The sequence below is a fragment of the Vulpes vulpes genome, chromosome 10 (genome assembly GCF_048418805.1).
Source record: "Vulpes vulpes isolate BD-2025 chromosome 10, VulVul3, whole genome shotgun sequence".
NCBI classification, from domain to species: domain Eukaryota; kingdom Metazoa; phylum Chordata; class Mammalia; order Carnivora; family Canidae; genus Vulpes; species Vulpes vulpes.
Genome location: NC_132789.1, coordinates 66,983,305 through 67,006,523, shown reverse-complemented (window position 1 = coordinate 67,006,523; position 23,219 = coordinate 66,983,305). Strand labels below are relative to the sequence as shown.

The 23,219-nt window shown below is 33.6% G+C and overlaps 1 protein-coding gene across 2 annotated transcripts in view; it reads right to left on the bottom strand.

Moving 5' to 3' along the window:
- The window catches only part of TMTC3 (transmembrane O-mannosyltransferase targeting cadherins 3), a 58,247-nt gene that overhangs the window by 15,063 nt on the left and 19,965 nt on the right, over positions 1-23,219 (bottom strand). For both annotated transcript variants that reach the window (XM_025992200.2, XM_072724549.1), the window contains exons 4-10: positions 21,855-21,954; positions 18,017-18,132; positions 17,390-17,562; positions 10,453-10,705; positions 5,641-5,789; positions 3,587-3,707; positions 1,285-1,396 (exon numbers count right to left, since the gene is read on the bottom strand). In XM_025992200.2, coding sequence (XP_025847985.1) covers positions 1,285-1,396; positions 3,587-3,707; positions 5,641-5,789; positions 10,453-10,705; positions 17,390-17,562; positions 18,017-18,132; positions 21,855-21,954 — 1,024 coding nt within the window. The remainder of the gene's footprint in view (positions 1-1,284; positions 1,397-3,586; positions 3,708-5,640; positions 5,790-10,452; positions 10,706-17,389; positions 17,563-18,016; positions 18,133-21,854; positions 21,955-23,219) is intronic.

The following is a 23,219-nucleotide window of genomic DNA, read 5'->3' as shown; positions in this document are numbered from 1 at the left end:
AAATGCCAATAGCATTCCTCTTGAAAAAGACTGATGCTCTAAGCTAGATCTTACTTAGATACCAACAATTCTTCAGATCTATAAATCACTGATCCTACCACCCTGTCTCACCCCCCTTAGATTCATCCATTATAATCATTCCCTTATCCATTTCTCATTTAATGATAACACATTTTAAAAAGTCCTAATTTTGTTTAACTGAATTCTCCACTGTCTGTACCATTGCAGCTGTAATGTAATAAGAGAACAGCATATAACTGCATCGACTAGTTTAATTTTAAATAAAGTATTCCTAACCTCAAGTAGAGTGTCAGAATTGCTTGGCAATTGTACAACATTTTCCTAGTCTATACACTTTATTGGATCTTGTTTCCAAAAGTGTGATCCATGGGCTAAACATCACCCAGGAACTTATTAGAAATGCAGAACTTCAGGATCTACTCTAAACCTCTATCTGTAAGAATGTGCCTTTAATATCGCTCTGTGATTCACAGGCACAATAAAGTCTGTGAAGCACTGCCCTAGATGGCTACTTCATACCTTCTCCTGTTCTTAGAGCTCCATAATTTTGACCCCTCCTCACTCTTTGATGATTTTGCTTTCTATTTCAATGAGGAAACAGAAGCAAACAGAAGACAACTTCCAGAAACTTCCTCCCGGTCATCTACTTGACTGCCTATATCCACATCCATGTACTTTGCCTGGTTTGTTACCATACTTTAACAATTCTAAAAATGAAGTCCTTATTCTGTGCACCAAATTCTATTTATCTCTTCTGATCTACTTAAGGACACAGATCCAGTAATTTGTACCCCCATCTAGAATTACTTTTCCCAGCCTCAATGGATTAGCTGCACATAGGCTGTTTCTCTCACCTTAAGAATTAAAAAACAAACAAACCACCCTATTATCCTACTTACCACCTTCTCTTGACACCATTCCCAGCAATACCACCATTCTTCACCGATACTCTTTAATAAGAGTTTTCTATACTAACTGTTTCAAATTATTCTTCCCTCACTCTACCGAACGCACTCTTATCAGGCTTTTGCATCTACCACTCCACCAAAACTGCTCATCAGTACTACCCAACTCTGCTAGGTTTAAAAAAAAAAAAAAAGTCTAAATCGCTCTAATACATAATCTAATTCAAAATAAGCCAGCAACGAACACTATATTCAAATCACCTAGAATGAAATTTGAAACTCTACCTTATTAACCCCAATATGATCAAGTTTTTAAAAAGAAGCTAATTCAATAGTGTTATTAATTAATAATGCTTACCTGGCTGAACATGGGTAGCCTGTAAAAAGTATTTCAAAGCTCTCTCAAAGTTCTTTTCATTTTCCAGAGCATGACCCACATTATTCCATAATTTGGCATTATTTTTATTTACCTTAAAGATATAAGCATATAGAAATTAATTACAGTTTAAAAATACAACTCCAATTAACACAGATATTTATTTATCATTAGGAATGGAGTGTTCCAGAGAGATAGTCATGAATGTGTGAAGGTGGTCAAAGATACAAACTTTCAGTTATAAGATAAATAAGTTCTGTGAATGCAGTGTACAGCATGGGGACTATTAGTTAACAATACTGTAATGTATATATAGAAGTTGCTAAGAGAGTAGATCTTCGAAATTTTCATCAAAAGAAAATAACCGTACCTATGTGAGGTACCAGAAGTTAACAGATTGTAATTATTTTGCAATACATACATATCAAATCATGTTGTATACCTTAAACTAATACAAAGTTATGTCGATTATACCTTAATAAAACTTGAAAAATAATTCCAATTTTCTCTCAGAAAAGAAAAAGTTGCATATATACCTGCAATTAACAAAGAGGTTTGGTGTATTATTAGGAATGGAGTGTTCCATGGAGGTGTTCCTGGAGATGAGAAAGGAGCCAAATGAAGTTTCACTAAATTTACTCTCCTTTCTCTTGACATAAATATATTAAAACCATAGCAGTCTGATTTCATCTATTTGATATATTAGCATTTTATTAAAAATTTTATTTGATCAAAGCATCATGGGGTTTCTTGGCTGGCTCAGTCAGTAAGACCATGCAACTCTAGATCTCAGAGTTTTGAGTTCAAGCCCCACATTGGGCATAGAACCTACTTAAAAACAAGCAAACAAACAAACAAAAACAACCCTTGTGCTGTTTGAAAACTCCTGTTCTACTATTTGTATTTTTTTTAGGAGACAAGGTATTTGAACATGAGAATATGTTTAACATTACACTGACTACTTCTTTTTAGGCTTGTTATAAAGCTACTTACATAGTTTCTTATGGTAATGGAAAACCTGGGATTAAAGTTCTAAATTAATCCATGCTTTAAGAGCTCACAGATGGGCATGATGTTCTTGCCAGGTAAAGATAATACCTGGCCAAGGAACTAACTTCAGTGAGCGGGACTGTGGTTTTGAGATTGTCCTAGGAGAAAGGATAAGCAAAGTTCTTGAAAATTATGGGACTCTGTTGGTGTTCCAGGAGTGCATATTAAGAAGAATGGTAATGAGGTCTCTTTTGTTTACAGACTTCTGAACTAGAAGAGGGAGTGGAGTTACTGAGTGGGACAAAAGGATAGTCATGTGATGCCAAATCAAGAAGTCACAGAGACTATAGGACTGAGGCAGTATTCCAGTAAAGCCAAGCAATGAGGAGTACAGAAATAGCCAAATGAAGAATTTAGAGATTTGAAGAGAAACACCTGAAAAAAAAAAAATCATTGCTTATAACTTTTACAGAAACCAAATTTTACGGTTTTTAAAAAGACCTTATTCATGTATCTTGTCCATTCTATAGAAATGCTTTATCACACCTTTCTGCCAGTTCCTATCTTTCCTACAGTATTATAACCTTGGTTTTCTTCCATATAGTAAATATGCCATTTTTTGTTGAGTATTTTATTTCAGTGAGTCTAAGATGCTATTATCAATACTAAGACTAACCATTTTTTTTAAAAAGATTTTATTTATTCATGAAAGAGAGAGGCAGAGACGTAGGCAGAAGGAGAAGCGAGCCCGATGCAGGGTGCGGGGGTGGGGTGGGATGGGGGGTGGTGGAGAGTGGTGGCACGCAGGGATTGAGGCACTGGACTTGGGGATCACACCCTGAGTCAGAGCCAGATGCTCAATCACCGAGCCACCCAGGTGTCCCTAAGACTCATCATTAAGAAAACAAAAGAGCCACTAACTAATTGTAAGATGCCTCTCACTGTAACATTTATTGATTTTAGAGACATTTAAAAGTTAAAAAAAAAATGCAGCTTCAGAACAAATGAACTATATATAGTATTCTTATTTAAACATTATATTATCATTTCAGTTTCTAACAACTGTATAGCATTTAAGGAATTATTCATATATGCTGTAGACATACCAACTAAGTGCTATTCAGAGCACTGGTTATGGTATATATTATATAAAGAACAAAGTATTTTTACTAAACTTTTGGAGAAGTACTTAAAATTGACAGTAAAATGTCTAATTAAATGTAAAAACATCTTAGACATGGCTATAAGAAATCATTAATGAGATACTTTCCTGTCATTCTGGATGATACTTTACCTTCAAAGCTGACATAAACAATGTATATTCAGATTCCCAATCCCAATTTCTGTGGAGTGTTTTTAAGGCATGAGTGAATATCATCATAGACAGACAAACCCAGGATAACTTTTTTAGTACACTGTTTAAGAGAAAAAGGCAAAACAACAACAACAACAAAAAAACACTGTTTACATCACCAGAATGATTTTATTTTTTAGAAGAGAGGTAAGAAGTATGTTAAATATTCCCAAATAACAGCTTTGAGTTTATTGTAAGGAATGAGGATCACTCTATTTACATATAGTGAAAAAAAGTTGACAAACCAATTTTTTAACTGTGACTTTTCCTTTTTAAGGCCTTTACTTATAACTTGAATATTCTTACCTGTATTTATCAAGGGTCAATCTTGTCATTGGCTATATTTCTAAAAATTGGCTTACACAGACAGCATCTATACCGCAGATTATCAGGACACTCTTGGAATAATTCACATTTTAAAGCTAGAATTATTACAACTAACAGTAAAACTAACTCTTTATGAAATAGATACAAATTACTTATATAGCTGTAAGCTAATTATTTAGGGCTCAATTCCTCATCTATAAGCAAGTTGTAATTCAATAATCCCTACAGTCTCATTTAGTACCAATGTTCTGTGAATCTGTGTTTTTGTCTCAGTAACACAGTTCAACTTCTTTCCTTTTGAGAGATCCACTTTTTTTTTTTTTTTAAGATTTTCTTTATTTATTCATGAGAGACACAGAGAGAGAGAAAGAGAGGGGCAGAGACACAGGCAGAGGGAGAAGCAGGCTCCATGCAGGGAGCCCAATGTGGGACTCGATCCTGGGACTCCAGGATTACGCAGCCCTGGGCCAAAGGCAGAGGTTCAAACCCCAAGCCACCCAGGGATCCTGAGAGATCCATTTAATCAAGATAAGAGTGCATGGATCAGAAAGAACATGGACCGTGAAGCCTATTTAAAAAATAATAATAAATAAAAAAAAGAACACGGACACTGGAAGCAGTCCGATATAAATTTGAATCAAAATTCTGTTTACTAGCTGTGTCTTGAGGTAACCTGATTCAAGTAACCTATATGAGCTTCAATTTTCAAACATGCACAACAGAGTTAAGAAATGTTTAGGTAAATGAAAAAACAAATCTCAAGGATCTATCATGGCTCTTGGCACATGGCACATGGTAAGGACCCCAAAATTGGTACTGATTAAAATTAGATATATGGGTAGAAGTTAAGAGAAAAGGCTTGGTAGATGTTAGTGAAAATTATACACATGGATGAGACGATTCAGGGAGAATACGCAGTGTGAGAAAAAAATACGCTGTTGAGTAAGAGTCTGGCAAATAAAAAAATCCTTAAAGAGTAGGTATAGCAAGAAGACTGTGAGTAGGGACTGAGCAGCAATGAGCAGACATGGAAGAGAATTAGGAAACAGACTTTTTACAGATGCCAGGGAAATAAATTTAAATACAAGCACCGACTGGATTTAGCTACCAGGAGCCAATGATGTAGAGACAAGTCAATTCTGTAGGCTGAAGGATGACCGGAAAGTGAGAAAGCAGTCAGTGACAAGTCACTGTATATATGTGACTTGTCCATATCCATATATACAGTGTGATTATTCTGTTCCTTGTTAGTTTAAAGCAACTAGGATGTGGTGGTTATGATGCAGATACTGATGATGTCAAGAAATTCTGGACTGCTTACTTTATGTATTTATACATATTAACTCAATATGACTTAAGTAAGGGACTATATCTTAGTTATATGGAAGTGGCAATGGTCATTTACAACTTCAGTTTCAACAAAATCCTTGTTTTCATTTGGGTCTAACGCAAAGTTTGTTATATCACAGGCTGTCCAATAAAATTGTATAAATAAGAAGAATATAGAATGAGGTGGGTGCTATGGAGCTTCCCTAACTTCAATTACAGAAAAATGAGAAGATGAAAAACAAAAAGGTATAAAAGACTTATATAACTGAGCTAATAAACATTTTAAACACTTAATTCTATAGTTAGTAAGCATTAAATGAACTAACATTTTGATTCACCTTTTGTTTGATATTTTCTGCCATCCATGGGCTACCAAAATACAGAACCCCATGCTAGGAACATATAATACTCGCTCAGCAACAACAAATCCAACTGGGAAAAAAAGGTTCGATGCAGGAATAAATGGTAACGCCATCAAACAAAGTGCCTACAAAGAAAAAGGATATTTTAATAAATTAAAAAAATATATATAAACGTTCAAAAGTTAAACCCAAATACTTTATCATTTAATCTGAATAATGTATTGGTGGACCATTTTTAATAATACTGTAAACAATACTAATTTAAACCTAAAGAATGCAACTTAGGAACAATAACAATAAATATCAGGATGAATGTCACCAAGGTGAGAACAAGCTAGAATTTATAAGTAGTGTTTGTCCTTAAATAAAAAAAAATGAACTTTTGAAACTATATCTAAAATTAGACATTAATAATTTTTATACTTCCAACTTATGTACATGTGGTAAAAATACACTGACAAAGATGTTAACAGGTTTGAACTGTAAAGGATGACAAAACAATCATGCCAGTTTTTGTAGTTTTACAACTGTAAGTATTCATATTATATTGGAAACTGAAATAAGGTATCCTTTTTGTAAAAATGCTTAGATTCTTTTTGTCATTTTGAAAATGAGATAGCACATAATTTCTAGACTCAAAAGCCATTAAAAAGGCAGGATACAAACAACTAGCACACAAATAATCTGTGAAAGGAAATAAGTTGGTTATTATTAGGACATCTGTTTCTATGGACATCTGCTTCTATGTTTTGTTATCCTAATTTGTTTTATAGTTCCTAACTGAGTAACTATGCAAGTTGTTCTTCAGCTTCAGAGATTTGAGTCTTTTAACAGTTTGAAAGGAAAGATTGTTTATTAATATGTTTTATTAATAAAATACAGATGTAGAGATGTATACACATTGAAAAAAATACTTTCACCATATATGACAAATTAATGACTTGTAATAAGGAAATAATGAATCTAAAGAAAAGCACTACTGAACTACTATGAATCATATTAATTTATATATCTGAAATTTTAATGTTTTCTTTTTGATCAAAAAGCTAAAACACTTGAGTACATAATTCACTTTCCATTTCCCAGGAGTGCTTGATAAAAATAATCAGCTAGCTGTGAAACAGAGATATTCCTAAATATGTAGTCTTTTTTTTTTTTAATATAAAGATCTATTTTAGAGAGCATGTGTACACACACAGACACAGACACACACACACTTGTGCATGAGTCAGGGGAGGGACAAAGTGAGAGAATCTTCAAGTGGACTCTCCACTGAGCAGGGACCTCCACTCAGAGCTTGATATCCAGACTTGTGAGATCATGACCTGAATCAAAACCAAGAGTTGGACGCTTAACTGACTGAGCCACCCAGGCACTGCTGTAGTCCTTTTCTAATGACAAACAAATCAACATATTTTTAATTAATTCATGGCTGCTCTAAAGCAATTTTATTTGAAATAATTAGAAGTGTTAAATTCATTCAAAGATGTATCATGCACTGATGCGTAAGCTACATACCATACACAAAAAGAAATTTCACAAAAAAATTTACTGGTTCTTAGATAAAGGAATGTCTTGAGTGATTAACTTACTCAAAAGTTCTAAGATGCTCTCTGTTAATACATGCCAACCTAGCTAACTATGGCTACCCCAAGTTCCGTCTTCAGTGATATAAAATTCTCTTTAAAAGGGAAGGTAGTAGTGCGGAGTCTGGAACAAATCTGTTTCATTTCTTACTTCCTATGGAACATAAGGTAAATTACCCAATCATCTTGCCAATCTGTGATTCTTTATAAATTGGAATTAATAATTATTTATATTATATTGTTAGGATACATAATATGACATTTTAATAAGTGCTTAACATGGTATCTGGTACTTAGCAGGTACTCCTTTGATCTACTTATCCCTTCCATAGATCTTCACAAAATATCACCATAAAAATAGCATCTATTTTTAACAAATATTTTTAACATCTTTTTTAACAAATAGATGCTATTTTTTAATAGCAAAAATAGGACTATCTTCAAGCAGTTATACCAAAAGTCACAACTGTTCCTTTTTTATACCCATAACATTTATATAAATCTATGCTTATTTTATTGGCACTATCCTATTTTTATTCAGATTATATAAATCATTTTATATGCCAAAACTTTATATTCATCCTTTCTTATTTTCCCTTTCTTTTAGCAGAATCTCAGCTTTGAATGTATTCTATCACGTACCTGCTTTGTCTGTACTTAACCGAACAGCAAGGCACTACTAGAGATAGTCCCAAAGCAGAAGAGATTAGTATCATAAGTCCATGATTATTAAACTCCAAATTCATACTTAAGATTACTCAGAAATTCTAGGTTTGATAGGTCATTCCCGCTCTCCTTTATTTTGAATCTTGATTACTTTTTTAAACTTTTGATCCATGTCACTTTCAGCAGGTGACCATCCTTTTCAAACTTACAGAGAAAACTAAAGCCATAAAACAAGAATTCCAATTTCCTGCTACTAAACCTACCAACATCCACACAAATGTGATTTCCATTCTTTCTGCAACAGAAGTGTCTCCATCTATCTCAGCCCAAATCTGAGCTTCTACATTGCCCCTGCTCCTCACAATCTCACAATTAACCATCCCTTCATTTACTCAACCATTTTCTAATCAATTGTATTGTTCCTATCCATATTCAAATAAGCTCTTGTCTCTCCAACCTTAAATATCTCCTTTGACAACACATTTTTAAGTTACTTTATCCATTCATTATGTCCCTCAGATATAAAACAAATTCCCACACTTTTAGGAAAATACTTTTATAGCCAAGGTAATAAGTAGCTGATTTTAAGCCTACTTAATCAACTTTTCAAATCAATGAGTACATTTTTGCAAGTCAACCCATTAGTGATATCCCCTTGCTTCTAAAAGTCAGCCAACTGAGTACTCCAATGAAAGTGATTCTCCTCCCTCTGAAGGTCCACTAATTCTAGATCGTTATCCTTCCTCCAAGCTCTACAGGAGATCAGCAGTCTCTTATGCTTGAGGATGGCAGTGTTCTCTTAGGTGGTAATAAATTCAAGCTTGTCTCCTCCTTTGAAATATTCAAAGTTGAATTACTTCTACAGGTTATCTACACTAACAATCTTCATATCCTCATCTAATAAAATCTCTCCACAGAAATAAATTTAAGTAACTGATACACCTTAAAGAGATCAAATATGACTGATTTCACTTTTCTGCTTGACAGCATGTTAGTGATAACCATTCCATCTTTCCTGAGACACTGACCTACCTTTCTGTCCATTTGGTCTGTTTCCTATTTAGATTCATTCTTCTCTAGACAGTATCTAAATATAGGAGTTTTTCAAGAACTAGTTGTAGGTTTCTTCTAACTCTATATAGCCCCCTTCAACTATCTTCTGAGGGAGAAATAAGACCAAACACTCTAAGGCATTCATTGTGTAATATGAATTATCTTCTATTCCATGCACCTAAAATGGTAATAGCTGGTTATCACCTTTGAGAAAAGTGACAAAACCCGAACTGAGAAAGGCTGCTCTATAACCTCTCCATGGAACACATTATTCACAGCCTAGTTTCAATTACTATCTCTATGCCAACCTATCAAATTTTTATATGAAGCTCAGGACTCTCCTCTGAACTCCAGGCACCAAGTGCTATTCATAATCTCTACCAGATCAAACTCAACAGATTCAAAAATAATAGTAAATACGATCTCCCCCCCAAACTCTGTTTTTTTTTTTTTCAATCTTCTCTATATCTCAGAGATTAGCTTCAAATTTTTCCAAAATGACAGTTCCTTGGTAATTGGAGCTTTGTATTTCTTTTCGTCATATCCTCAGTGCCTAAAAGGCTGCCTGATACATAAGCTATAAGAAAAACTTTACTGAATGAATAAATGAACCTAGTGGCTGTAGCCAGATATATTTTTAAAGTATTAGAAAAATACTTTCTGGTATATAGCAAATACTCAAGAAAATGTTAAAGATTATTACTGTCTTCAGTAATTTAAAGGAAGAGACAAAAAAACTCATTACAAGTGACAGCAGTGTAAGAAAATTACAAAGAAATACACCTCAGAAAAACGACAAGTAGGCTGTTATCAGAGTCCTCTGAACATAGCAGAAAATAATGTGGGGAGTAATGAAAATCTTGCTAATGAGAACAAAAGAGCTATACATTTCTAGCTATCTCTCTCATACATGACACTCTTTTCTGTATCAAGAAAAGAAGTATATAATATGAACCATTTCCTCAAAGTATATAATCTACTTGGGTAAAGAAATAGAACAAAGTGATGCCAAAGGGATGCTTCATGGTTTTAGAGTTCCTATCAAATCAGGGAAATTCATAACCAGTTTTTATTTTACATGCTGAATGTCTATGTCAAATTATGCCTGCATATGCAATTCTGATATGTAATTTTAGAAGAGCTTAAAATAAGTTAATAAATTAGGCAGATGTTGAACAAAGAAAGATGCTGTTTCTAAGAAGATGCTTTGACAAATTAAAGGTAGTCTCTAGGGATGCCTGGGTGGCTCAGTGGCTGAACGCAGGTCTACCTTTGGCTCAGGGCACGATTCTGGGGTTCCAGGATCAAGTCCTGCATTGGGCTCCCCACAGGATGCCTGCTTCTCCCTCTGCCTGCTTCTCCCTCTGCCTGCTTCTCTGCCTCTCTGTGTTTCTCATGAATAAATAAAATCTTTAAATAAATAAAGGCAGTCTCTAAATTAACTGAACATTACATAATCTAAAAAAATTAAGAAGTTTCTTACCATTAGAACAGTCTTGGAGGAATCACCAGGGTATCTGAGACTGAATACTCCCAATGCCCCCAAAAAGCAAAAGAAAGTAAATGTGGCAAGATTTCTAACATCTAGAAATGACTCTATTAGGGGTATTGTTCCCATGGTCCAATCACAGCAGAGTTCTGAAGGATTTAATAGAAGCCAAGCATTCAAAGGAAGGAGATAGTTAAAAGTTAGCTGCCTTGTAGGAGTTGGGCTTACAGCAGCTGGGTTATCAAACCTGCATGAAGAATGAAAAAAGTTATTTAAATTAAAACACTTTGTTAACACAAAATGTATAACATATAAATAAAATACTGAATAAAATCACTATTTTATGTGTAATCTTATTAAAAAGACAAAATATTAAAAAAAAGACAAAATATTTTTTATTAATACCTCAGTCCTCACTAGAGCTGAAACTGTCTGCCCTTTAAGAAACATCTAGGTGATAGAAACTATGAAGAAGTCTATCAGAGTTAGGTTATCTTTTTCTAATTTATTAGAATAATTCATATAAACCACTATAATATGTTATTCTGCAGAAATATAACCTCCTAATTAAAAGTAAAAAAGTTTTAAAAGATTCATTGTTGTACCTGTTGTATAAGTGTTTCTGAAAAGACTAACGAATGTTTTTTCTATATGAGATACTTCTTTCAGCACTAAATGTTTATATAAATTGTTTCCTAGAAAGAATTACTAAGGTTTTTTTTTTTTTTTTTTTTGCCTGGACAGAGAAAACTATATCAACTATGAGCTTTTTCTCTTTGCTTAGACTTTTAGGATGCTGAAAACCAAATTTCCAGTATAGAATAGTAACTGTATAGACCTATTTAACATTTTATTTACAATTTACTTTTTCTCCTAGTACATACCAACATAACCTTATATCCTAATTTATATTTGTCCAGGCCATGATATATTACATGTACATTTCATTAATTTAGTTTCCTGCAAACATAGTCAAATTATTTTTTTAAAGTATATTTTAAATGAATAGCTTCAGATTTTTATTTTTTTAGGGGACATTCAAAATTTTAGTGGCTATATTAACATATTGTCAGAAAACTCAATTTCTGGGGCATCTGAGTTGCTTAGTGATTGAACATCTGCCTTTGGCTCAGGTTGTGATCCCAGGGTCCTGGGATTGAGTCCCGCATCAGGCTCCCCGCAAGGAGTCGGCTTCTCCCTTTCTCTATGTCTCTGCCTGTCTGTCTCTCATGAATAAATAAAAATAAAATCTAAAAAAAAAAAAAAAAACCAATAAAATAAAAACTCAATTTCTCACCTTAAAATGAAGGAATTGCTGAAAAATCAACCCCTAATGTTTTTTGACTTGATCTTCTAAAAATTCAAATGGTTGAGAAAAATACTATCTGAACAAATAATATTTTAAAAACTTTCATATTTGAATATCTATATACATGAAAAATAATAAATCTTGAGTCAGGACTTGAATTCTCAAACAGAAGTGTACAGAGTTTTTAGTACTGATGAGAACTGATCAGCATATATGTAAGGAAATACTCAAGTTCAGTGTAGTAGGTTGAACTGTGTGTCTCAAACATTCATGTCTACCCAGAACCTCAGATTGTGACACGATTGGTGTCCTTTTATAAAGAGAGAATACACACAGAATACACATACAGAGAAACACACAAGGAGAAAGAAATGCCAAAGACTGGTGGCAACCACTAGAAACTAGGAAAGAGGCATGGAATAGATTCTGAGAATCTTCAAAAGGAAACAACTGTGCCCAACACCTTGACTTTGGACTTCTGACCTCCAACATTGTAAGAGGATACATTCCTGCTGCTTTAAGGTACCCAGTTTCTGGTAATTTGTTATTGCAGCCTTAGGAAAAAGAATGCAGTTAGGAAAGTATCTCTCAAAAGCATTAGATAAAAATTCTCAAATACCATGCAGAGGTGGGAATAATTCCTCAGCAGCAGAATGAAAGTCCTCATAAATCACAGTCTATCAGAATAGTCAGAAGGGTCTTGTGTCAGTAATGGAAGAAAACTGCTCTTATTGTAAATGCTGTTATGGTCTCATATATTAAAGATTAAAAGCATAGCTAGAAGATGAAACATTTCTCAAGTAACTTAAATACATTCCAGAATGAAGCTCTAAATATTTATAGTAGTATATTAAATATAGGTTTACATTTATAGTAATATATTAAATATTTACAGTAATATTTAATGTTTATACTATTATAGTAATATATTTATATTTTTATACTTTTAATTTTTATACTTATAGATATGTATAGTAATATATAACTTTTTATTTTATAATAATATTTTAAAATAAATATAGCCACAGCTTTGTAGTACAACCTGAAATCTGGCATTGTGATGCCCCCAGCTATGGTTTTCTTTTTTAAAATTCCCCTGGCTATTCGGGGTCTTTTCTGATTCCACACAAATCTTAAAATAATTTGTTCTAACTCTCTGAAGAAAGTCCATGGTATTTTGATAGGGATTGCATTAAACGTGTAAATTGCCCTGGGTAACATTGACATTTTCACAATATTAATTCTGCCAATCCATGAGCATGGAATATTTTTCCATCTCTTTGTGTCTTCCTCAATTTCTTTCAGAAGTGTTCTATAGTTTTTAGGGTATAGATCCTTCACCTCCTTGGTAAGGTTTATTCCTAGGTATCTTATGCTTTTGGGTGCAATTGTAAATGGGATTGACTCCTTAATTTCTCTTTCTTCAGTCTCATTGTTAGTGTATAGAAATGCCATTGATTTCTGGGCATTGATTTTGTATCCTGCCACGCTACCAAATTGCTGTATGAGTTCTAGCAATCTTGGGGTGGAGGCTTTTGGGTTTTCTATGTAGAGTATCATGTCATCGGCGAAGAGGGAGAGTTTGACTTCTTCTTTGCCAATTTGAATGCCTTTAATGTCTTTTTGTTGTCTGATTGCTGAGGCGAGGACTTCCAGAACTATGTTGAACAGCAGTGTTGAGAGTGGACATCCCTGTCTTGTTCCTGATCTTAGGGGAAAGGCTCCCAGTGCTTCCCCATTGAGAATGATATTTGCTGTGGGCTTTGTCATCAAGACAGTGTGGTACTGGCACAAAAATAGACACATAGATCAATGGAACAGAATAGAGAACCCAGAAGTGGACCCTGAAATGTATGGTCATCTAATATTCGATAAAGGAGGAAAGACTATCCATTGGAAGAAAGACAGTCTCTTCAATAAATGGTGTTGGGAAAATTGGACATCCACATGCAGAAGAATGAAACTGGACCACTCTCTTTCACCATACACAAAGATAAACTCAAAATGGATGAGAGATCTAAATGTGAGACAAGAGTCCATCAAAATCCTAGAGGAGAACACAGGCAACACCCTTTTTGAACTTGGCCACAGTAACTTCTTGCAAGATACATCCACAAAGGCAAAAGAAACAAAAGCAAAAATGAACTATTGGGACTTCATCAAGATAAGAAGCTTTTGCACAGCAAAGGATACAGTCAAAAAAACTAAAAGACAACCTACAGAATGGGAGAGGATATTTGCAAACGACATATCAGATAAAGGGCTAGTTTCCAAAATCTATAAAGAACTTATTAAACTCAACACCAAAGAAACAAACAATCCAATCATGAAATGGGCAAAAGACATGAAGAGAAATCTCACAGAGGAAGACATGGACATGGCCAACATGCACATGAGAAAATGCTCTGCATCACTTGCCATCAGGGAAATACAAATCAAAACCACAAGGAGATACCACCTCACACCAGTGAGAATGGGGAAAATTAACAAGGCAGGAAACCACAAATGTTGGAGAGGATGCGGAGAAAAAGGAACCCTCTTACACTGTTGGTGGGAATGTGAACTGGTGCAGCCACTCTGGAAAACTGTGTGGAGGTTCCTCAAAGAGTTAAAAATAGACCTGCCCTACGACCCAGCAATTGCACTGTTGGGGATTTACCCCAAAGATTCAGATGCAACGAAACGTCGGGACACCTGCACCCCGATGTTTCTATCAGCAATGGCCACAATAGCCAAACTGTGGAAGGAGCCTCGGTGTCCATCGAAAGATGAATGGATAAAGAAGATGTGGTTTATGTATACAATGGAATATTACTCAGCGATTAGAAATGACAAATACCCACCATTTGCTTCAACGTGGATGGAACTGGAGGGTATTATGCTGAGTGAAATAAGTCAATCGGAGAAGGACAAGCAGTGTATGTTCTCATTCATTTGGGGAATATAAATAATAGTGAAAGGGAATATAAAGGAAGGGAGAAGAAATGTTGGGAAATATCAGGAAGGGAGACAGAACATAAAGACTCCTAACTCGGGGAAACGAACTAGGGGTGGTGGAAGGGGGGAGGAGGGCGGGTGTTGGAGGGGAATGGGTGACGGGCACTGAGGTGGACACTTGACGGGATGAGCACTGGGTGTTTTTCTGTATGTTGGTAAATTGAACACCAATAAAAATTAATTAAAAAAAAAATAAAATAAAATAAATATAGCCATATATTTTATGGTAATTTTATAATATGTTAAACATCTGGATTCTTATACTAATATTTATAGTAATATCTTAAAGTTAAAATCATAGTATAATTTTTATAGTTTATAGTAATATAATGTTGATATTAGTTTACAATAATATTAATATTTATAGCATATTAAAACATTTATAGAAATATATTAAAGTAAAATGCACATATGGCATCAATTAAATTGCCAGGCATGTAAAGTAGAACATATAAGCCATGAGGAGAAAAATTATTCAATCTAAATTGACTAAGAAATGACACATACAAAAAAAAAAATGACACATACAATAAAATTGTTAGATGAGGACAGTAAAACACTAGAACTTGTAGAGACATGAAACATATAAAATAGTCTTAAACAGAATTTCTTGAGATGGAAATAATGTTCGAAATGAAAAAAAACAGAAAAGGGATGCCTGGGTGGCTCAGTAATCGAAAATCTGCCTTTGGCTCAGGCGTGATCCCAGAGTCTTGGGATCTAGTCCCTCATCGGGCTCCCTGCAGGAAGCCTGCTTCTCCCTCTATGTCTCTGCCTCTCTCTGTATCTCTCATGAATAAATAAATATAAAATCCTTAAAAAAAACCTACAAAAAAATTAAAGGCAGATTAGACATTGCAGAAAAAAGATTAGTAAACTTGAATACATTGCAGAAGAAACTATCCAAAATGAAAAGAGGGAGAAAATGGTTTTGGGAGAGGATTGCAGCTCTAGCTTGACAACTTCGAAAAGCCTAATATACATGTAATTAGGGTCCCAGAAAAAGAAGATTATAGAAAAATATTTCAAGAAGTAAAAGATAATGGGAAAAAAAGTAATAGATAAATAATTTCCAAAATTTATGGAATATAAAACCTACAGATTCTAGGCTCAAGACACACAAAGATAAAAGAATAGTGACCAGAAATTTCTATCATTTGACCACCTCCATCCAAAATTTGTTATAAGATAAATATATCTTAGGGAAGTAATATGCAGCAGGTGACTATATAGTTCACGGGGTGCTACTGTATATTTGAAAATTCCAAAGAAAGTAGATTTTAAAAGTTCTCATCACAAGAAAAATTTTTTTGTAATTACGTGTGGTGATGGATGGTAAGTAAACTTACTATGATAATCATTTCTCAATATACATATATCAAATCATTACATGTATACCTAAAATAGTGTTATAGATCAATTATGTCTCAATTAAAAAATGATAAATATAAGTAAGCGTAGAGAAAAAGACACATTACATGCAGAAGCATAAAAATAAAGATGACAGAGAAGATTTCCCAGTGAAAACAATGAAAGCTAGAAAACAGAAGAGGAACATTATTACGGTAGGGGGCTGAATGGACCACACTTGTTATAGAATTCTACACTCAAGAATTCAAAATATTTTTCAAAAACAAAGGTAAAATGGAGGTATTTTTATATACAAAAGCTAAAATAGTTTAGCACCAGCAGACCTACAGAAAATGTTAAAGAAAGTCCTTTAGTCACAAAGAAAAATAGTACAAGATGAAAATCACATTAAATGTAAACACCTGAAACATCTCATTTAAAAAATATTATCTGACCAAACAAAAAAGGAAGACTCAACTTTATGTAGCCTTCAAGAAGTCAACTTTAAATATAAATATATCGATAAATTAAAAGGATGGAAAAAGGTAAACAATGTAATATTAACAAAAAAATAAAGTGAATTTTTGAGAAAAACTATTACCAGGGATAAAGAATCTCATTTAATAAAGGCAAAGGGTTCATTCAATTCATCAAGAGGATATCACAATCCTAAATGTTATGCACTTAATAATAGAGTTTTAACACACATGAAGAAAAATTGATAAAACTACAAGGAGAAATAGAGAAATCTATAATTACAGTCAGATTTTAATATCCTCCTCTCAATAATTAATAGAACAAGTGAACAAAAATCACTAAAATGTAAAAGACAACACCTAAGCAATTAAGTTAAAAATCATTATTTTCATTCTGGTGGTTTCATGAATGTACACATAGGTCAAAACCCACTAATTTGTACATTATAAATAAATGCAGGTTTAACAAAAATTATTTAGGGATGCCCGGGTGGCTCAGTGGTTTAGTGCCTGCCTTTGGCCCAGGGCATGATCCTGGAGTCCCAGGATCGAGTCCCACATCGGGCTCCCTGTGTGGAGCCTGCTTCTCCCTCTGCCTCTCTCTCTTTCTCTGTGTCTCTCATGAATAAATAAATAAAATCTTTAAAAAATATAAAATAAATAAATTAATTATACCTCAATAAAGCTGTTAAAAAAACTCAATGTAAATCAAAGACTTTTTGAAACACTTATAATCACTTAACATCAAGAGAAAGAAAGAAAAATGAAAAAAAAAAAAAAAAGAATCAGAATTTCATACCTGGTGAATACTGGAAGTTGGGACTGAATAACCTGGACTCTAATCACAACAAGTAATAGTGTACTGAACATCAAAACAATAAGTTTTATTAGTGTCTGCAGCATAGAAAATGGAATACTACTCTTTCCACGGAAAAACTGCCCAGCAGTAGTACATAATAATGGCAAAGTATACTGCAAAAGGAAAAAAAAAAAAAAAGCCTTAAATAACAATATACTACAATGTTTTCAACAATGCAGTACTTTAAAAATGCAAGATTAGATACAAATTGACAATTATAAAATCAATATGGAGCAATTTATGGAACCGATGATAAATAAAACTGAGCCCAATAATCTTATCCCATAATGAGGTATACTGTACAACAGTACTGTGTACATTTCCAAATTGCCTAATGATTCTATTATTAAAATCAAAGAGTAGTCCTTAAAAAAAAATGAACGAGTTACAAAATGTTAAGTAATTTTCAATGGATGTGAGGACAAAACATGCTGGTTTCTTGCAATTTTTTTGGAATCACTATTAGTAAACAGACCAATTTATATAATAATACATTTGGAAAACAAGTTTATTATAAAATAATCTGAATATGATAAAGGATAGCAACAAAAAAAATTTTGTTCTTACCCCCTGGGCAATAAATACTTCATACACACAGCAAATTCCCACAACTGTTATTCCTTGTTCTTTACACAATGTTGCAATCGCAACTAAAACCACCGTCAACGCAATTGGAGTCCATACTGCAATTTAAGAACAGCAAAATATGGAACTACACTATTTTATATCATAAATAGATAACAAGTTAGACAACTATTACACATTACTAAAACACTTTACTTGTGATTCTATATTTACATTTTATTTCCCCATTCATCTATACTTTATATCTTAAAATGTATTTAAATGTTGTGATTTTTCCTCTATATATGCAGAACAAAACATCCAAGATGTATAACTTGAACAAAAAATTTTTGTGGAAAAGAGAAACTTTATAGGCTAGAGTGTCGTGATTAATGAACTATCAGTTTGAAATGAAGACAAATATTTTACTACACAGACATCTATATGTCTTATTAAAACTTGAAACTAGGGGATCCCTGGGTGGTGCAGCGGTTCAGCGCCTGCCTTTGGCCCGGGGCGCGATCCTGGAGACCCGGGATCGAGTCCCACATCAGGCTCCCGGTGCATGGAACCTGCTTCTCCCTTTGCCTGTGTCTCTGCCTCTCTCTCTCTCTCTCTGTGACTATCATAAATAAATAAAGCAGTGCTCTTTAAAAAATAAAATAAAATAAAATAAAACTTGAAACTGAAAACTACTGGGCAAAGAAGACTAACATTTTATTTAAAAGAGTATGAAAAAAGAAACAGGTTAAAGAAAATTTAATATTCTTTTAAAAAATTTTCAATAGAATATTCATAAGTTCTATTTAAACAGAAAACCTACTTCATCAACATTAAGCAAATGTCTCTAGTTAGTAGTAATAATTTGATTAAAGAAGAATAAACTGTGAGAGTAATTCTGGATCTACTACTAACCTTTGTGACCTTGGGCAACTTTTCTGAGTTTTAGTTTTCCTACTGGAAAATAGGATCTTCAATTCTTTTCCAATTTAAAAGAGACATTGTGGTATGAATGTGTGACCTCAAGTTTGTTTATTAAGAACCTTAAAGTAAAAACTCAAATAATTGACTTAATTCCAGGTATAAATAAAAGAAAAAACAATTTATGAACTTAATAGATTTTCTTTTGTCATTGGCCTTAATACAGAAATTCATTTACTTTTTAAATTGTTTTCAAATTTAAAATACTCTATAGATTAAAATTACTAAAAGAAAAGCAACTCAAAAAACACTGAAATACAACTGGAGATACTCTGTATAACAGTATTCCTTTTCTCAAAAAACAAAATACAAAAAAATCTCATGTTCTACTTAAATCAAAACCACAAATATGAGATTATACCAAGGACCAAATTATCATGCTAACCTCAATAAAAAATTCATATAGGTAAAAAAAAAATCAGTAGATCATTATTTACAAAACAAGCTGAACCTAAAGTTGAATCTTAAAGATATAGAGGACATGGAAAAAAGGTATGCATGAATAAAGGAGGAGAGGAGGGAATAAGCTTGGTAAATGAATGATATAGAGTATGGCTGGATGGGTATGAATATAATAAAAACAGGTGGGAAATGGCCTTGAAAAGACATTTAAAAAATATATATATCAGTCTATATAACCAAGTTTAACATGAATTATTTCATTGAGTCTCAAAATCACTCCAATGGGATATAAGGGTAGATATATTCATTTTTACAGTGAGGAAAGAATTTTTTAAGATTTTATTTGACAGGTATCCCTGGGTGGCGCAGCGGTTTAGCGCCTGTCTTTGGCCCAGGGCGCGATCCTGGAGACCTGGGATCGAATCCCACATCGGGCTCCCGGTGCATGGAGCCTGCTTCTCCCTCTGCCTGTGTCTCTGCCTCTCTCTCTCTCTCTCTCTGTGTGTGTATGACTATCATAAATAAATAAAAATTAAAAAAAAATAATTAAAAAAAAAAGATTTGACAGAAATTAGAGAGAGAGAGAGAGAGAGAGAGAAAGGGCACATGTGATAGTGAGGGGGAGCAGCAGGCAAAGGGGAAGGGAGAAGCAGGCTCCCCTCTGAGCAAAGAGCCCATGCGGGGTGGATCCCAATCAAGACCTGTGCTGAAGGCAAAAGCATAACCAACTGAGCCACCCAGGTGCCCCGAGGCAAGAATTCTGAAGGTCTAAAAATGAAATAGTCATGCATAAGGAAATCATAACTCTTAACTTGGTTGTTCTGATGTTAAATTCAGAGATTCTTACTAGTTTGTAATTCCCACTAAAGACAAAAAGCAAACATTTGCCCTCTGCAATGTTGGATTCAATCTAAGCAACGAATAGCTCTAATAAAGGCAAGAGGTTTATTGAAATCAGTCACTTCAGTTCTTCAACTTTTGGTGACTTTATTACTGAATGAACATAGACTGATTTTATAGACTTAATTTCAATCATTAAAATCCATTCCAAGTTCAAAATATAGGTTTCTAAACGGATTTTACATGTGTAAAGATACAAACATCCAGCGATCACATATTCGGTTATTTTAAGTATCTACTACATTTCGTAGGGGAGAGAGATAATAGATAATTAAGAAAAAATAGTCAAATAATTTGTTAAATGATGACCTAAGTGTTATGAGGAAAATTAGAAGGTAAGAGGAAATAGAAAGGAATGGAGAAGATGAATAGTATATTGATGACATTTGAGCAGAAACCCAAACTAATGGAAAAGAACAAAGGCCCTGAGGTGGATTGTTTAAAAATAAAGGGGGTGGGGGATGGGTAATGAATTGCCTAGAATTTAAAGTGATCAAATAATTACATATTGAAAACCTTTACACAGGACAGCATACATTGGATAAAATAGTGAATACAAAGATACAAAATACAAAACAGTGAATACAAAGATACAAAAATACAAAATGATGTTTATGGCCTCAAGCGTAAAATTATGTCCCGTGGAATATGAAGTATTTTTGGAATTAAGAGGATAAAGTTTCAAAAGTAGGTTCAGCATCTTTTTAATTAGAATTTAATCATTCACTTGGTCATTTGCTTAACAGATATGTAATGAACAGATATGTAATAGGAACCATTCTAGGAAATGGAAATAGAAATCCATCCATATTACAAATCCAAAAAGACATTGAAGTGTTTGGCTAAATCACTTACTTCTTGAATGTTAGTTTACATTAATATAAAATTAGGTTCCTTATCATCAGTTCTTTCAGTCTACAGTGAGAAAATTCTCTAAGAATGTAGGAAAAAAACTTGTTAAATTTTATATCAGCCAAATACAGGTAACCATTATGTAAAACCTCTTTCAGGCCCATTGTTCCTTCTAAAAAATAATTTTTATTGCCCAGAATTTATCTATTAATACCTGGCATCAGTAGGATTAATGACCTAATTCGTACAAAGCATTTTGCAGGGTGGGTCACATAGTGGGGACTCAATAAACAGCTGAACTATTATCAACACACAATAAAAGTTTAACATACTTTCAACTTTACCTAAACAATACAATTCACGGCCTTCACAGGTGTTATTATAGAAAGACAACTGAAGTATTGGCACTTGTATCATTTATAGGTAATAGCACATGGAACTAAGAATGACTCTTAAACTGCTATACTCCAGGGTAACTTTTTTCAAGTTAAATCATACAGAATCTGTTAGTCATGATAAAATGAAAATTACATGCAAAAAATTTTTTAATGTTGACAGTGTTGCATACCATGTTCATATATCCTTACATGAAGTAGTATAATATATAAACTCAAGTGTGGCATATATTTTATAAAAATGGAGTAAATAAAAACTACTTGATCAAAATTTATAGGTATAGAGAAAAAATTTAAGGTTAGACACTCACCTATGGAATTATCTGGTCCTTTTGATTTGGTGTATGACAAAAATGCAGCTAGAAAAAAGATGGATGACAAAAGTTCTGCTCTTCCTACAACACCTGTTACCTAAAAGGAAAGGGAGTTCTTTTTATGAAAAGCCTCTTGAAAATTTAACTACCATATGTAATAGGAATAGCACTTTAGAAATCAAATTGCCGTAATTTTGCAAGCACACATTTCATTTTCTTAGACATTCTTTGACTGCCCTCATGTGGTGAATTTGAATATCTTCCATAAAAATAAATTTACCAGCGACTCTATAACAATTATTTTGAAGTAATTATAGACTCACAGAAGTTGCAAAAATAGGTACACAGAGAAGTCCTGTGTACTGTTTACCCAACTGCTCTCAACAGTAACATTTGACATTAGTATGATATCTAGAATAGTTACAATTTAAAAAAAAAATCTAAGATCCTATTCTCTTAAAATACAAGAATCTTTAAAATATAAAAATATCATAAATTCAGTAAGTTCTATCATAATAAACGCGTAAGCTCAAGATAATTAACTTTAAAAATTCCACTTAAAAAAAATGCCTGGATGGCTCAGTCAGTTCTATTTGTCTGATTTCGGTTCAGGTCATGATCTCAGGGTCCTGGGATTGAGCCCTGCACTTGGGAGGGGGGCTGCTCAATAGGGAGTCTGCCTGCCCTCTCCCTGTGCCTCTCTCCCTGCTTGTGCTCTATCCATCTCTTTCTCAAGTAAATATTTTTAAAAAGTCCTTTTTTAAATTCTAAAAATTTAAATATAAAACCCTCAAACTTCTATATCCTGAACTCACTGCAAAATTTAAAATAACCTATCATTTTTGTAAATGTATGGAAAAATGTTCAACTAGACATAAAAAGGTTCAAGACAGTGGGAGATACACAAATCCCTTTCAATATACACACAACTATTTAAGCACGCAGTGTTTAAACACACACATTTTTGCTTACAACTGCAAGCTTGTAACAAAGCAATTGAACAGAGCCCTGTTTGCTCTGTTGAAAGGCAATTTGGGGGTTTCAAAATTATCAAGAAAAATAAAGTTATAATTTAAGTATGTCTTGGTAGGTGGGGGCTAATAGATACATTGGCAACAGCAGAGGCAGCTCACAATTTTGAAATGTGGCAACAGACAAAAGGTAAGTACTGAGTATCATCATTGGTTAGGATGTCTGTTTCTGTTTACATATATTTTGATATATTTTCTTTTTTAAGATTTTATTTATTTATTCACGAGACACACACAGAGAGGCAGAGACACAGCAGAGGGAGAAGCAGGCTCCATGCAGGGAGCCCGATGTGGGACTTGATCCTGGGTCTCCTGGATCAGGCCCGGGGCT